Genomic DNA, 17443 nt, shown 5'->3' with positions numbered 1-17443 from the left:
TCTGAGGCATTTTTAGGAGTTTAAGGAGTGAGGCTTCCCCCAACAAGGGACTGGGGGACCTGGGACTAGGACCCTAAGTGAGCTGACAGGGAAGGTGAAGAACAAGGATGCTGGCCGGTTCCAGGGACTGCCCACAGAGTCCCTGCCTCTTCCTGTGAGTGTCTCTGGTGGGCTCAGGCATCTCCTAATGTTCCTGAGATAGAGGCTAGAACTTCAAGATGTAGGGCTTGGCCACCAGCAGCGGCAAGAGGGGACCTTCCCTAGGCACTGGATGACAGACATGGGCCCCTGAAGAACCTGCCTCCTCTCGTGACATCCAGCTGGGATGAGGTGCAGGCATAATGACTGCAGGTGCCTGCAGATTTCAAAGCATCATGGGTAGAAATAAACACTTGAGAGGTACACTGTAGCTTAGTTGGCAGAGTGCTTGCCTAGCGTTCAGTTGTAGCCCAGAACCCGTATGAGAAGCCAGGTGGGTGTGGCAGTTCAGCTAAAATCCCCCCACTCAAGAGACAGAGATGGAATTCCTGGGGCAAGTGAGCTAGCTGAAGGTAAGTGAGCTGAATGGGCGAGCTCCGGGTTCAGCCAGAGATCCTGCATTAGTGAATAAAGTAGAAAGTGATTGAGGAAAGTACCTAATGTCAACCTCCGGCTTACACACACACACACACACGAACATGCACATAAAACATAGCAAACATGCAAGAGAGGAAGAAAACGGGACAGAAAGAAAAAAAAGAAAGGCTCAATTCTTTAGAATTTGAATGGCCACATGGACCCAAAAGGGGGCATTTGATGCCACTAAATGAGGGCTGAAGTGTTGGGGAGTCCCCCAAATCTGAGCTCTGCCTACAAATCCTGGAACCTGAATAGGCAAGCAGGAACAGTCCAGGACCACCCACATTGGAGGGCTGGACTCTACAGAGTAGTGCGGACTAACTTGGTGACTGTGGGCACTTCTTCTTCACAGTACCAAGGGCTCAGAGGCACTAATGGAAGATGCCTCACCTTCGTACAAAGCTCAAATTCAAACGGTCATCATTTAGACAATCCACCATTTAATGGGAAACGGGAAGGAGGGGATATGGGTTGCCCAGCTACTTCTGAGAGATGTGGGTTTGTTTAGCTCCTCCCTCCCAGAGCTAAGGGACAGCAGAAACTTTAGACCAGGAGCATAGGGAGTTCTACTACCATGGAATAGGGAGGTTTAACAGGGTGAGGCTGGACCAGCAGGAGGAGTGACAGGGTCATCAGGAGTTGTTAGGGTTTTTTGAGTTGTACGAACCCCATCCGGCCCCATCGAGGGTCCTGGGAACTCGGGGACATAGCGTTGAATCCAGGACACGTAGCTCATCACTCGGGTGTATACACCAGGGAAGTCAGGAAGTCCACAGCCTCTGCCCCAGCTGACCACACCCACCTGGACCCAGGAGCAGTTCCACCTGCATACCAAGGGGCCCCCGGAGTCTTGCTGTGTGAAAAGACAGGAATCAGCATTCCAGACATCCCATGATGCCAGGGTGAATGAGTCCCAGTGTCCTAGGCCAGAAAGGGAGAGAGAAGAGAGGACAGTCGGGCCCTCACCTGGCAGGAGTCCCGGCCCTGTGTCCCAGCACAAAGCATGTCATCTTTGATGATCCTGGTGTTGCTGTTCCAGGAAGAATTGGCCCGGTACTTCTGCTCACAGTCATTGCTTTCCACAATGGGGACTGCCACTTCCCTCAGGTGGTAGGGTGGAGGCAGCGGCACTGTGGAGAAAAGTCATTGAGGACCAAAGCTGGGGGGCTACTGCCTCTTCCCACCAGTGCTGACCATGGACGTGAGGTCTCCCCAATACCCACTGTTGTTCTCGATGTCACCCCAGCCAGTCACCCAGCAGGTCTTCTTTGAAGAGACCTTCTGGGAAGCAGCAGGGAGGGAGACAGGGTGGACATGCTCAGACAGCACAACTGGGCTGTCCAGTTTCAGCAGAGCAATGTCTGCACCCCCCGCAACAGACAGCTTCTCACTGAACTTGGGGTGGCGGATGATCCTGGCCACTTTTCTCAGCTGGTCGTTTTCATAGAGCCTCAGCTGTCCAGCTTGGACCCTAAAGCCACAAGCCTCCAGTTCTTTCCTGGGAGACAGGACAATGAACCCCTCAGAGAGGCTGAAGGGCAGGGAAATTAACCTCAGAACATACATAGGGATCAGAAGGTCTCAGAAATCCTGTCTCCCACCAGGAATCCTGCCCACAAAGTACCACCCACCTCCCAAAGTCCATCTGCTCCAGCCAAGGGAAGGGGTCACCCTACTCACGGCTGCACACAGTGGGCAGCAGTCAGCACCCACTGAGGATGAATGAGTGAGCCCCCACAGATGTGTTTCCATTTTCTGTACTCCATACTGTAGAACCTCAGGCTGACCTGCCATGGGAACCGACTGACTGAGACAGGGCAGCCCCCAACGATGCCAACCAACTCCTCTCCTGAACCGAGGTCTGGGGAAGCAAGTAGGAACATCAGACACCAGGCAGAGGTTTCTACGGCTCAGGAGTCAATGAGATTCCTGGCAAACTGACAGTCTGACATAACCCCCAGGAATATGGAGCAGAAATCTGAGCCAGGGACAGCAGAAGGGCTCGGGGTTAGGACTCACCAGGAGTCACAGGTACTGTGCTCCCCAGACCGGGAAGGGTGAGGAACAGCAGCCACAGCATCTCAGAGTTACAGAGATCTCTGGTCCCAAACATCGGCTTCTGCAGCCAGGAGAGCTGAGAGCAAACGTGCTAATAAATAGGAGCTTCACTCTGTCTCCCCTCCGGACTCCCCAGGGTCCCATTTATCTTTCTTCCACAGGATGTGGGCATAGAGTGCAATATCTCTCTCTACTCCAGAGGTGCATGTTGTGGCCACACATGTCTTTCATTGGGACTGATATGAATTGACCAGCGAGTGCAAGTTCACTGCCTCCCAGGCAGGCAGGGTGGGCAGTGGGGCATGCCGAGCTTGACAGCGTGCCCTGCAGTAGGTGGGTCAGGCTTAGCTGGGTGTTTGAAAAGAGAAAAACAAGAAGGAGAGGCTAGTCTGGACATGATCTCCTTCTGTCCTTGGCTAGAGTCACTGCCCCTCCACCCACAGAAGCCTGGCACCCAGAGCTGATGAGACCCCAGTATGTGAGCTGCACTCTCAAAGGTCTTATAGGATCATTCTGATGGACTTGGGGGAGTCCTCCAAGCACTGCAGAATTGGTGGGTCAGAGCACACAGTTGGGTCCAAGGGGACATGACCACCTGTGGTGACATGAATATGGAAATGTGGAAGAGAGATGCCAAGCTGTCACTGCTACTTTCTGGGGGCCACCTAGCCAAGCATAGAGGTTCATATCCCAGCTGCCTACTGCTGTAAGATCCTGAACACCGCAGACTTCTAGTGTCTCTGGCTCCCAGATCAGCTGGGTCTTTGCCAATGGCTGAGAGAGCATCCAGGTTTGGAGAAGGAGCAGAGGTCTTGCCTTACCAAGACCTTTGGGGAACCCCCCTCCAAAGTCAGAAGGGGCTCAGGCCTATGCCCTCAAATCATGATAGGCATTCCTTGAGCCTGTCTGCATCCTCTGTTAGGGTCCTTGGGCTCCAAAGTGTCTTTGAGTCCAAGATGCATCTATGGAACCACAAGCAACAGGTGGGTCCCTAGAAAGAATCGTCCTGATTTCACCTTGATCCTGCAACCTTTTCCATGTGGTTGAAGAAGGCCTGAAGATGCATCAGAAACACCTGAGGCTTAGAGGACAGGACAGGACAGATGACGTGAGAGCTGGCATCCTGACGCAGGAGCAAAGAACAGCGTGTGTCCTGATGATAGAGGAGTTGAGGGACTCTGTGTGTTCAGTGAGAAGGGAGAAACTGCTATGGGTAAAACCGTGTCCCCAAATTCACCCAGGTCTTCATAACATGTACAAATTTGTTTTTTGTTTTCGTTTTTCAAGACAGAGTTTCTCAGTGTTGCGTTGACTGTCCTGGAACTCACTCTATAGACCAGGCTGGCCTCAAACTCACAGAGATCCGCCTGCCTCTGCCTCCTGTGTGCTGGGATTAAAGGCGCGCGCCACCACCAGCCAGCATATGACCAAATTTGGACAAGAGGGTCTCCCATTTGCTCCCTGAGTGCTGGGATTAAAGGCATGCGCCTCCACACCCATCCGGATTCCCTTTTGAAGAGCTCAGGGCCTAACCAAAGCTCACCTCTGCCCCATACACAGTGTTGCAACAGGAAATTAGACAAGAGCAACAGTGAGCAGTTACCAACCTCTCTTGGACCACAGTTCCAGTTGCATCGCTGCTGAACCAAGGAATCCCACTTACCCAGCTGGACAGCCAAATGCCATTTGGATAGCTAGGGAAGACGTAGAAATGGTTTGGGAGGAAGATAGGTGCCATATGTTAGCCAAACCCTCCAGAATGCCTTCCCATGTGCTGGCAGGTGAGTCTGGTCCCTGTTTCTGACCACTGAAGTCACACAGAATCATAAGCTTTCCTCCAGGAACACTCTTCAATGCTGTAGCCAGATTAGGTCTGTACTCTGCCATACAAATCACTGTCACAATAAATAATGATGCTGAACTTCATACTACCCAGGGGCACCACATCGCCATCACCCACCCAAGGTAGCAGTCAATCCTTTTATTGGAGCTTAGACAATAAAGTACTGACCCTCCCAGAGGATACCCTCAACACTGCCATAACCCTCCCGGAGGATACCCTCAACACTGTGGTGACCCTCACAGAGGATACCCTCAACGCTGCCGTGACCGTCACGGAAGGTACCCTCAACACTGCTGTGTGCATCTGTGCCTGGTTTAGGACCTGTGAAGTCAAGGAAACTAAACCATCATTTTATGGTCGTAAGACTCCACTGCTCAACCAGGTATGGTGATGTATGACCTTTATCTCAGCATCCAGGAAGCAGAAACAGTCAGGTCAACCTGATCTACAGAAGGAGCTCCAGGCCAGCCAACATTGTATAATAAGATCCTATCTAAAGTCGGGTGGTGGCGGCGCATGCCTTTAATCCCAGCACTCGGGAGGCAGAGGCAGGCGGATCTCTGGGAGTTCGAGGCCAGCCTGGTCTACAAGAGCTAGTTCCGGGACAGGCACCAAAGCTACAGAGAAACCCTGTCTCGAAAAACCCAAAAAAAAAAAAAAAAGATCCTATCTAAAATAAATAAAATAAAATAAAAAATTCCACAATCCATCTGTGATGCTGTTTTGTGTACATTGGTGACATACTTCTTTCATAGGTTCATATTAGTTCATACTTCTTTCATAGGGAATATAACAGGAATTTATCTAAGCTGGATATTGGGATGTATGCCTAATAAACCTGAGAAGTCTGGTATTTATTTATTTATTATTTATTTTGAGACAGGGTTTCTCTGTGTAACCCTGGCTGTCCTGGAACTCACTTTCTAGACCAGGCTAGCCTTGAGCTCAGAGACCCACCTCTGCCTCTGTCTCCGAGTGCTGGGATTAAAGGTGTTCGCCACCACACGTTTAGTCAGGCTGAGCCTGATTTCTATGCATTTGAATAGCAACCTGCAGGCTTACTAGAGCTGTAACATGTGACCCTGTGGAAAGAAAGAAAGAAAGAAAGAAAGAAGAAAGAAAGAAAGAAAGAAAGAAGGAAGGAAGGAAGGAAGGAAGGAAGGAAGGAAGAAAGAAAGAAAGAAAGAAAGAAAGAAAGAAAGAAAGAAAGAAAGAAAGAAAGAGGGAAAGAAGGAAGGAAGGAAGGAAGGAAGGAAGGAAGGAAGGAAGGAAGGAAGGAAGAGAAGAAAGAAAGAAAGAAAGAAAGAAAGAAAGAAAGAAAGAGGGAAAGAAGGAAGGAAGGAAGGAAGGAAGGAAGGAAGGAAGAAAGAAAGAAAGAAAGAAAGAAAGAAAGAAAGAAAGAAAGAGGGAAAGAAGGAAGGAAGGAAGGAAGGAAGGAAGGAAGGAAGGAAGAAAGAAAGAAAGAAAGAAAGAAAGAAAGAGGGAAAGAAGGAAGGAAGGAAGGAAGGAAGGAAGGAAGGAAGGAAGAAAGAAAGAAAGAAAGAAAGAAAGAAAGAAAGAGGGAAAGAAGGAAGGAAGGAAGGAAGGAAGGAAGGAAGGAAGGAAGAAAGAAAGAAAGAAAGAAAGAAAGAAAGAAAGAAAGAAAGAAAGAAAGAAAGAGGGAAAGAAGGAAGGAAGGAAGGAAGGAAGGAAGGAAGGAAGGAAGGAAGGAAGGAAGGAAGGAAGGAAGGAAGGAGAAACAAAGAAAGGGGAAGGGAAAGGGAAAAGAAATAGGGGTGATGTTGCTGGAAGGACCAGCCTTCAGCAGCTCAGGAAATAAAGCGGAGCCATGGAGTCAACGAACTAATCACTCAATTGGCCTTTCTATCTGAGAGAGTAGAACTTAATTCTCTGGGGCCAGCATAAAAGGGAACACACACATGCACACACATACACACACACACACACACGCGCGCGCGCGCGCGGGACTCCGACGTGTCAGGATCTCACCTAGGGTACTGATGAATGGCAAGCCTTCAGCAGGTCAGAGACTGATGAGGAGATGCAGGGCAGGCGAACTACAGGACAGACAGACAGACAGACACAAGAGGACTTTTCTGAGGGCCAAAGCTTACGTCTTCATTTTGTTATTCTTTTTGTTGCTCGTTCTACTCTATTGTTTTTCTGTTCTGCTCTTCTTCCCTGATGCTTCCCTTCTGTATTTCTTTATTGTTTTCCTTACAGCTTATATACCCCAGCAAAATCTTTCAAGCAATATAAAAATTACAATATAGTTACATTCTGTTTTTTAAGTGAATGATTACAATGATTACAAGTAAAAAGAAATGTTTCCCATTTCCTTATATGATTAAACATTTAACATATTACAGGTGAAAAACAAAACATCTCCAAGAGCCCACATCCAGTTAAACATTTTTTTTAAATATTTCTTTATTATGTATACAATATTCTGTCTGTGTGTATGCCTGAAGGCCAGAAGAGGGCACCAGACCTCATTACAGATGGTTGTAATCCACCATGTGGTTACTGGGAATTGAACTCAGGACCTTTGGAAGAGCAGGCAATGCTCTTAACCTCTGAGCCATCTCTCCAGCCCCTCCAGTTAAACATTTATCTTTAGACTTCTCATAAATCAGAAACCGTCCAGTCATAATTGTTTACACAGGCAGCAGTTTTTAACAAATACCAGAAAAACAGGTTTCTGGTTTCACTTTTCATATTTTAGAGTCCTGCCAATTATCTTAACTAACCATCCAATTCTTTGTTTTTTAGTTACATGAAGTCATTATTTAAAGCTTAGTTTTAGCTATGACATACCCCCAAATCCATGAACACATTTCCTAACATCAAGATCAAAAAAAACCTTGAGCTAGCCTTACTCCTGGGACTCCATTGTTTTCCTTAACTATTAACCTAAACCATAGTCTCTACTCAAGGAAAAACCGGAAGTCCTAGCTGTGTGACACTTCCTTGTTCCTATTTTTATTTTTTATCCTCTGCAGTCCCTGCTCTTGGAAGGAGCAACACTGCATCCTACATTTACCTATATTAATTTTCCCGCCAAACTAACCTCTACCATATCCCTTACTACATTTGTTAGAAGTTCTTAACCATCAAAATTATACTTAAAAAATCATTACTTCAACTAAACAGTACAGTGTAAGAGGAAATCATCTTCATCCACAGGCAAAAATGCCAAACAGTAGAGCAGGATATTTCCATAAGATAATCACACCACCTTAAAGGCGGTGGGGATGCCCCTGGACCCATTCACACCATGCCAGACACCAGAGAAAAAGGGCAGCAGCAAACATGTAAAGGCACAGCAGCAGCAAGACCGTCATGGAGCCGTAGCCCGGGGGCCTTGCCCATCTGAACTCCGCCCATCAGTGCCTTGTGTTCTGAGGATCTGAACTCCTGAAGCTCAGCTGCCACTTGCTGCTCCGCCGAGGGGCCACTGCAGGGTGAAGGGACAGCTCAGCTGTTAAGAGCACTTTTTGCTCTTACAGAGGACCCGCGACTAGTTCCCAGCACCCACACAGTGGCTCACAATCATCTGTCATTGCAGTTTTAGAGTATCTGATACGCCTTCTGGCCTCCACTTTCATGATACCAGTCACGCACATGATGTACATGCACATATGTAGGAAAACATTCACATGTAAAGATAAATTAATCTTTCAAAATAAAAAGAGTACATGCAAGGAAAAAAAGAAAGGAAGAAAGGGGGGGGGCTGGAGAGATGGCTCAGTGGTTAAGAGCATTGCCTGCTCTTCCAAAGGTCCTGAGTTCAATTCCCAGCAACCACATGGTGGCTCACAACCATCTGTAATAAGGTCTGGTGCCCTCTTCTGGCCTTCGGCATACACACAGATAGACTATTGTATACATAAGAAAGAAAGAAAGAAAGAAAGAAAGAAAGAAAGAAAGAAAGAAAGAAAGAAAGAAAGAAAGAAAGAAAGAAAGAAAGAAGGAAAAGAGGGGTCAAGAGGAGGTAGGGAGTTGCCCATTCTAACTGAGGAGGGCATAGGTCGTATCTAGACTCTCGTCACAAACATAAATGGGCATCTTCATTTAAGGCGCATGCTGGCACAAGCCTGCAATCCACATATCCCGTATCCTGCCAAGGATCTCACATACCCTGCAGCTTTGGCCCTAAAGTGGACTCAGAGATCCCTGTCATTTCAATGCAGCCTCCCTTTGGAGCTCACATTCCTACTTCCCACACACACCTTGCAAAAATAAAAATAAAAAATTTCCATTGACACCACAGGAACCAACTCAAAGGCCTCTGTGTCAAATGCAGAGTCAGGCTTGTTCATGTACTATTGTAATTGTGTTCAGACACATATGATGTGAGCGCAGATTCGCATGTGCCACAGTACATGCTGCAGGCTTCTCCAGCCCTCTGCCAACAAGCTCCATGGACCTCCTCGGAAGCACATATCCTACTGTCCCTTCCCTGCTTCTTCCCAGATACCTTGCTCTTAGCTGAGTCCTGTCCCAGGGTTAGACTCAAGTCCAAGACCATGTTAATGTCAGAGGCCAGGGCTGCAGGGGCCAGAGAAAGCAGACAAGGGTTGGATTCTCTCTATTTACCACGTACTTTTGAAGAGCTGGTCTCACTATGAAACCAGGCTAACCTTGAACTCTCAACCACGCTGCCTCAGTCTCCCAAAGCATAGGGATTACAGATGTGCGCCACCACAGCTGTCCTAACTTTCCATTCTGAGAAAACCACTGGGTGTTTGAAAGGGCAAAAATTCCCAGTTCTTCCCAACTGCCAACAGTGGATGGAGACTGGCAACAAAGTAACATTTGAACCCAGGAGTTGAACAGCTTAGAACCTGGACTGATTCTCTGAGAGAAGGGTAAAGCGCTGTGAACGGTGTTCTCAGGCATAGGACTTGTGAGACCTGTGATTGGTTTTGAAACAGTTGAGACAAACATCAGTAGTAAAAAGAAAGACAGTTGCAGAAACGGACAGCAAAGTAGACCAAAGGTCACAGCAAGGGCTACTGTATCTTTAATAGATAACACATGCTAAAGGCAGAAAATGTATCCACAGTGACCCAGAATTAACGGTTGCGATGCTATCTGTGATGGATTTGAGAGAGTGACAATGGAGAGAAGCTGCAAAGGTTGATAAATGTGTTATCTGAGTAGGAGCCGTGTAGCTAGAGATCCAGAAGAAAGGTTTCCAAAGGGAGAGAGAGGCATAGAAAATGACTGAAGGATATAAAGTAGCATTAAGGGACCAGTGTGGATACACCAGTTTTTCTAATAAACTCAGGAACAGCTGTAAACAGCCAGAATACAAACAGCAGGCTGAGGCTGTCCCTCGGTGGTAGACTGTCTAATGTGCTTGAGGCCCTAGACTCGAGTCCCAGTGCCCCGAAAATAACTAAACTAGTTAAGTGATTAAAATAAACTAGTAACAAGATATAAATATTGACTGTATAAAATAAGTCCAGAGATATGCTGTCCTAGGAAAAAAGGGTGAGCGTTTATTCTCTCTGGAGAAGCCAAAGCCCTCTCCTAAGTGCATGGCACCCTCTCCTAAGTGCCTCTTTGTCTTTCTCCCCTAATGTCCCTGCTTAAATCTATGGTAAGATTTTTTTCATAATAAACTCCAGTTTTGCCTCCAACAACAAAAATAAGATATTTAACACAAGTCCTAAGCAGATGATTTCTTGAAACCTCAGTGAATTGGATTTCATCACATTCAAATCTAACTCTCATCAGAAAACCTCAAGAAAAGGAAACGCAGTCGGATATAGTAGCTCTTGACTATAATCCTGGCGCTCAGAAACTGAGGCAGGAGAAGCTGTGTAAGGTCAAGGCCAGCCTGGGGTACAGTGAAGACTTGAAGACTCTGGATCAAAGAGAAAAATAAAAGATAAGAAAGGAAGGAAGGAAGACCGTGCAATAAATAAATAATGAATAAATAAATAAATATAGCTAGGTGGTGGTGGCAGCACATGCCTTTAAACATGGGAGGCAGAGACAGGTGGATCTCTGTGAGTTCAAAGCAAACCTGGTACACAGAGTGAGTTTCATAACAGACTCCAAAGCTACAGGGAAACCCTGTCTCAAAAAGACAGACAGACAGACAGACAGACAGATAGATAGATGTGATTTAAAGCACAAAGGAAGCAGACAATTCTAGTGGCCAGTGAGGATGAAGTTAGACCTCTAGTGGCCAGTGAGGATGAAGTTAGACCTCCACTCACGGGGAGAAAGGAAGCTTGAACAAACACCTGTATGCAAGCATTTATATTGACTTTATGCACAGTCCAAACCTTGGAACAACACAGGGCAGATTCCGGTTTGTGTTTGGTTTTGTTGTCAGTCTTTTTAAAAGCAACCAGATGAACAAACAGTGGTCCATTCAGCAATGGAAAGAATCAAACAATGGTAGCAGCAGCAACGTGAGAAACTCAATCCGCCATGCTCAATAAAGCATCCTAACTTCCAGTCAGGCATGGGAACCTGGGATCCTGGTACAGGGTCCTAAATCTCTGCCTGGGACAGCCAGAGCCAGCACCATGGTTCTCCAGCTCTGTCTGTTTTCATCTGGTTTATTCAACACTCAAAGCCACCATTCCACTTGCACGTCTATGACTTTGGTTTCTCTAGAGACCTTGTTACGGTAATCATATGGGGTTTTTGTTGTTGCTGTTGTTTGTCATTTTAAAGTTCTATTTTATTCTTTTTGAACATGGTGATGTATGTCTTTAATCCCAGCACTCAGGAGGCTGAAGCAGGCACACACAGTTCAAAGCCAGTTTGGTCTATATAATGAGTTCCAGGACAGCCAAGTATATAAAATAAGACTGTCTCCAAAACTAAAGAAACAAAAGTTAATTATGTGTAGTGTGTGTGTGTGTGTGTGTGTGTGTATGAGAGAGAGAGTTAGTGAGGTATGCCACTTGAGTATGGTGTACTTAAAGAGACCAGAAGAGGCCAGGCAGTGGTGGCACACTCCTTTAATCCCAGCACTTAGGAGGAAGAGTCAGGTAGATCTCTGTGAGTTCGAGGCCAGCCTTGTCTGCAAAGTAAGTTTCAGAGCCGGGCGATGGTGGTGCACGCCTTTAATCCCAGCTCTCGGGAGGCAGAGGCAGGCGGATCTCTGTGAGTTCGAGGCCAGCCTGGTCTACAGAGCTAGTTCCAGGACAGGCTCCAAAGCCACAGAGAAACCCTGTCTCGAAAAACCAAAGGAAAAAAAAAAAAAAAAAAAGGAAGTTTCAGGATAGCCAGGTCTGTTACACAGAGAAACCCTACTTTGAAAACTGAAGAAGTATGTGAACTGCCATGTGGATTTGGGGAACCAAACTCAGATCTCTGCAAGAACTTCAAGAGCTCTTAACTACTAAGCCATCTCTCCAGCCCCATTTCTTGTCATTTTGTGACTGACTTATGTCACTGAGCTAGCACTAGCACCAGGGACAGGGATAGGCAAGGCTGGATTCCTGGAGTCTCTCAATGGAGCCAGCCAGCACCCTCACATGCTTCGCTGCCTCCAAACAGAGCTGCAGAGAACTGCATTGGCAGCCACAGGACCCAGAACTGCTGCTACAGAAGGCACTGAAGATTCCATCATTGGGCAGTCTCCATCAAAGCAATTCATCCAACATGGCTGCCTTTCCTAACTTCAGCTCACCATGTCCCTGACACTTACTTCTGACTCTGATGTCCCTCCAGCCGGTCACCGAGCACATCTTCCCCTGGAAAGCTCTCAGGGAGGTGGCTAGGATAGAAACAGGATGTACTCAGACAATAGCACAGAGGTCTCCAGTCTCCAGAGGGCAGTATCTGAGCCCACTCAGGCAGACAGGTTCTCATTGTCTTTGGGGACAATGTTTTCTTCAGCTGGCAAGTTTTGTAAAACTTCCATTACTCTAGCTAAACTCCAAAAGTGCAGGCTTCCAACTCCTTCCTGGAGGACAGGTGCCCTTCAGGGAAGATGGAAGATAGAGAACCAAGCTCATTGTAGGCATAGGGATGCCTCCAAATAGGGATTGTGGCTTCTTCTGCAGCCTAGGGAGGATCTCCGAAATCCTCCACCCAGGACTCTGCCCACAGGACACCACCCCTCCCTCCCCAGCCCAGCCTGCTCTCTGTCAAGGGCTAAGGGAGAGTCATTATCCGTGCGGCTGCTTCAGAGCCACCTGTTCTTGCCTCCATGGATGGGTACCCACACTGATAGTAAGCCAAGAAGTTCTTTGGTTGCTCTGGGGGAAGGAACTATGTTAGAATCACACTTTGATTTGTTGGGACCTTAGGAGTAAGAAGTAAACCTTGTTCATGTCTTCCTCGGGGAAGGAAGTTTACCAACCCCGCCCTGAGCCAGTGTCCCCAGGTCATCAGAATGCAGTTAGAGACGACTGTGGCTGTGTTGGGTCCTTGTGGGGAGACCCACGCTAAGTGACCATCAGTCTCACCCACTGCCTTCTTTGGCCCTATTGGATACTGCGTTGCAAACACAGATTGAACAGATGATGGGCACTCTTGGGCATCACTGATCTGAGCCACAGCTCCAGGTCTCCTGCCTCACCCACACTGCATCCAGACTTAAAGGGAGGGGCCATGTGGAATACATGCAGCCTGAGGTATGAGACCTGAACATCCAGGCCAGCCTGGGACCCAGGGTGAGTCTTTCTCTTCTTGGTCAGGTCTTCAGCGCCCTCCACTGGCCTGCAGGGTTCAGTTAAGATAGGACATAAGGGATCAGTTAAGAGACCAGCCCTCTGGCAGTGTGGACAGGATGGGGCCATCCTCAGCTTCCTATTGAAACCTCAAGTACAACTTGCAGGAGATGCCTGGTCCCTTGTTCCCATCTCCTAGGCAGCATCTTCCAGGTCCATCAGCCATGAGTGACAGCAAGACAGACTCTTCAACCCAATGCCATAGCCCAGGCAACGCCACATCACAGCCCAGGTGAACGCTCTCCTGCTCTCCTCTCTCCTGCCCTCTCCTCCCCTCTCCTGCCCTCCCCTCCCCTCTTCTCTTCTCCCCTCTCCTGTCCTCTCCTCCCCTCTCCTCCTCTCTCCTGCCCTCCCCTCCCCTCTCCTGCCCTCTCCTCCCCTCTCCTGCCCTCCCCTCCCCTCTCCTGTCCTCTCCTCCCCTCTCCTCCTCTCTCCTGCCCTCCCCTCCCCTCTCCTGGCCTCTCCTCCCCTCTCCTGCTCTCTTCTGCCCTCCCCTCCCCTCTCCTCTTCTCCCCTCTCTTGCCCTCCCCTCCCCTCTTCTCTCCTCCCCTCTCCTGACCTTCCTTCCCCTTCCCTCCCCTCTCCTCTCTTCTTCCTAGGAGGCTAACACTAAGGCTGAAAGTTATGACTCAGTTGGTAGAGTGCTTGCATGGTGTTCATGGAGGCCTGAGATTGATATCAGCACTACATAAAGCAGATTCCTGGTACACACCTAGAACTCCAGCCATGGACAGGCTGGACAGTTAGAAGTTCAAGATCATCCTTGGGGGCTGGAGAGATGGCTCAGCGGTTAAGAGCATTGCCTGCTCTTTCAAAGGTCCTGAGTTCAATTCCCAGTAACCACATGGTGGCTCACAACCATCTATAATGAGGTCTGGTGCCCTCTTCTGGCCTTCAGACATACACACAGAAAGAATGTTGTATACATAATAAATAAATATTTTTTAAAAAGAAATCATCCTTGGGCATTTAGCAAGCTCAAGCTCAGTCTTGGCTACATAAAACCTTGTCTCAAAGCAAACAAACAAAAATAAAAGCCTCAAACCACCGAGACAACAAATAAACTCAGGAAAGCTAACCTTACAGCACGGGGGCCACAAGAAGACCCTGCAGAGCCCGATCAGGCTCTCTCCACTGTCTAGTCCAGAGCCACCATCATCTTGGGTTCTGGGATTACCTGATATAATCTGCTTTGGTCACAGGGACTTCCCCAAGCTGGTGACTGTCTGTGGTGTCTCTGGGTCTTGGGAGGCCAAAATACAGTTCAATTCAATAATAAATAGCCACTCCTGGATTAAACTTCAGGAGTCTGTAGTTTATTTTAGGCATACTTAAATACAACACAAACTGGATAGTGGCGGTGTGTACCTTTAATCCCACCACTCAGGAGGCAGAGGCAGGTGGATCTCTGTGAGTTTGAAGCCAGCCTGGTCTACAAGAGAGCTAGTTCCAGGGCAGGCTCTAAAGCTACAGAGAAACCCTGTCTCAAAAAAAAAAAAAAAAAAAAAGTCCCCTCACCACATAATAATCAAAACACTACACAACTAAACATACAGACTAAAGAATGAATATTAAGAGCTGCAAAGGAAAAAGGCAAAGTAACAAATAAAAGCAGACCCATCAGAATTATACCCGACTTCTCAATGGAAACACTGAAAACCAGAAGGTCCTGGACAGGCATTATGCAGACACTAAGAAACCATGGATGCCAGTCCAGACTACTATACCCAGTAAAGCTTTCAATCACCATAGACAGAGAAAACAAGATATTCCATGACAAAACCAGATTTAAATACCTATCCACAAATCCTGCCCTACAGAAAGTACTAGGAAGAAAATTCCAACCCCAGGAAGTCAGCTACATCCACAAAAATAATAATAATAATGATAATAATAATAATAGATGATCTCACAGCAACAAATCCCAAAGAAGGGAAATTCATACACAATGTCATGAACAACAACAAAAACAAAAAAAATAGAAACTAGCAATCACTGGACATTAATATCCATTAATATAAATGGACTCAATTGGCCTATAAAAAGACACAGGCTAACAGACTGGATATGAAAACAGAATCCAGCCTTCTGCTGTATACAAGAAACATACCACAACCTTAAAGACAGACATTACCTCAAGTAAAGGGTTGGGAAAAGATTTACCAATCAAATGAACCTAAGAAACGAGTAGGTGTATCCTAATATCTAATAAAATAGACTTCAAACTAAAATCATTCAAAAGAGATAAAGGATATTTCATATTCATCACAAGAAAAATTTATTAAGAGGAAGTCTCAATTTTGAATATTTATGCCCCAAATACAAGGGCACCCACATTTATAAAAGAAACATTACTAAAGTTTAAATCACACATTAATCCCCACACACTAATACTGGAAGACTTCAACACCCACATTCTCACCAGTGGACAAGCCTATCAGACAGAACAGATGTCATAATTCAAATGGACTTAACAGACATCTACAGAACATTTCACCCAAACATGAAGAGTATTCCTCCTTCTCAGCACCTCATGGAATAACCCCATAGATCTTTTATTTTTTTTTAATTTACTTATTAGGTATACAGTATTCCTTCCATGTATGCCTGGGTACGAGATTGCACAGATGGCTGTGTGCCACCAAGTGGTTGCTGGGAATTGAACTCAGGACCTCTGGAAGAACAGTCAGTGCTCTTAACCACTGAGCCATCTCTCCAGCCCCAATCCCATATATCTTATCGGATCACCACAACTTAAAGATAGAATTCAACAACAACACTAATTTCAGAAAGCCCACAAACACATGGAAATTTGTTGCAATATGAGCGGCGGGCTTGCGTCCCCGGTACCCAGTCGCCCGCATGGCTAGCTTATGCCCCGAAATAATTACACGGAAACTGTATTCTTTTAATCACTGTCTGGCCCATTAGTTTCAGCCTCTTATTGGCTAATTCTTACATATTGATCTAATCCATTTTTAATATTTTGTGTAGTTTCACGAGCTGGCTTACCAGGAAAGATCTTAACCTGTGTCTGTCTGGAGTGGGAGAATCATGGCGACTCACTGACTTGGCTTTTTTCTCCCAGCATTTTTTTTTTTTTTTTTGGTTTTTTGAGACAGGGTTTCTCTGTGGTTTTGGAGCCTGTCCTGGAACTAGCTCTTGTAGACCAGGCTAGCCTCGAACTCACAGAGATCCGCCTGCCTCTGCCTCCCAAGTGCTGGGATTAAAGGCGTGCGCCACCACCGCCCGGCTCTCCCAGCATTTTGTTCTGTCTACTCCACCCACCTAAGGGTTGGCCTATCAAATGGGCCTAGGCAGTTTCTTTATTAATTAACCAATGAAAGCAACAGATTATAAAGAAATCACTCCCATATCATTTTTGCTTAAACAGAAAAAGGGGAAATGATGGAGGTGGGTCTTGTATTAATCTGTTGCAGATTAACAGAACTGGCAGTGGGACGAGGATCTAGCCCTAACGCATGAACCAACTGCGGAGCCCATTCTCTATGGAGAGATACCTTGCTCAGTCTAGGCATGGGGGCAGGAGGTTGGGCCTTGTTCCTGGCTTAAGGAGGTGATGGAGCTGACTTCCCAAGGGAGGCCTTACCCTCTCTATGGAGCAGATGGGGCATAGGGTGGGGGAAGGTGGGGGAAACGGGAGAAGAGGAGGGGGAGGGAGAGGGAACTGGGATTGGTATTTAAAAATAAATGGATAAAGTCACAGAGAAACCCTGTCTTGAAAAACCAAAAAAATAATAATAATAAAATAAAAAAATAAAAATAAATGGATAAATAAAAAGATGATAGATAGATAGATAGATAGATAGATAGATAGATAGATAGATAGATAGATAGAAGATTAGAAGATAGGTTTTATAGATTGGTTGAGAAAAACAAGCTTATGTTAAGAGTCTTGGGAGTGTCCAGTCTCTGGTCACATAGATAGCACAAAGGTCACCAGGCCATAAAACATGTCTGCTTCCAGCTTTCTGAGTGTATAACAGGTCATTTGTTCCTTCTTTTGAAGAAACAACTATGTGCAAATATTCCAAGTTTTCCTAGTTCTTATCTGTGGACACAGAGGCCTCCATGCCCCATACAGCCTTTATATACTGCCTCACAATGGTAGGAGGCAACAGAGAACATGCCATCGTAGCCCCTGGCCTGACCCTCATGACCACTGGCCCTTTCAAGATGGCAGTTCTCTTTTCCT

The 17443-nt window shown here is 46.6% G+C and overlaps 1 protein-coding gene across 2 annotated transcripts; it reads right to left on the bottom strand.

Annotated features, from left to right (window-relative positions):
* Positions 1-1058: 1058 nt before the first annotated feature.
* On the bottom strand, positions 1059-2779 carry LOC130878216 (mastin-like). 2 transcript variants are annotated; one of them, XM_057776058.1, is made up of 5 exons: positions 2638-2779; positions 2299-2479; positions 1842-2116; positions 1585-1748; positions 1059-1471 (listed from the first exon to the last, which is right to left on the bottom strand). In XM_057776058.1, exons 1-5 carry the CDS (start codon positions 2729-2731, stop codon positions 1208-1210), a joined length of 978 nt encoding a protein of 325 aa, XP_057632041.1. In that variant the 5' UTR covers positions 2732-2779; the 3' UTR covers positions 1059-1207. The 2 variants fall into 2 exon arrangements, with proteins under 2 accessions (XP_057632041.1, XP_057632042.1); XM_057776059.1 differs by having other exon boundaries at positions 2299-2405; positions 2638-2735.
* Positions 2780-17443: the final 14664 nt, after the last annotated feature.

This window comes from Chionomys nivalis, chromosome 7 (assembly GCF_950005125.1).
Source record: "Chionomys nivalis chromosome 7, mChiNiv1.1, whole genome shotgun sequence".
NCBI lineage: Eukaryota > Metazoa > Chordata > Mammalia > Rodentia > Cricetidae > Chionomys > Chionomys nivalis.
The sequence above is the reverse complement of the archived record's forward strand: the minus strand, read 5'-3'. Positions and strand labels throughout refer to the sequence as shown.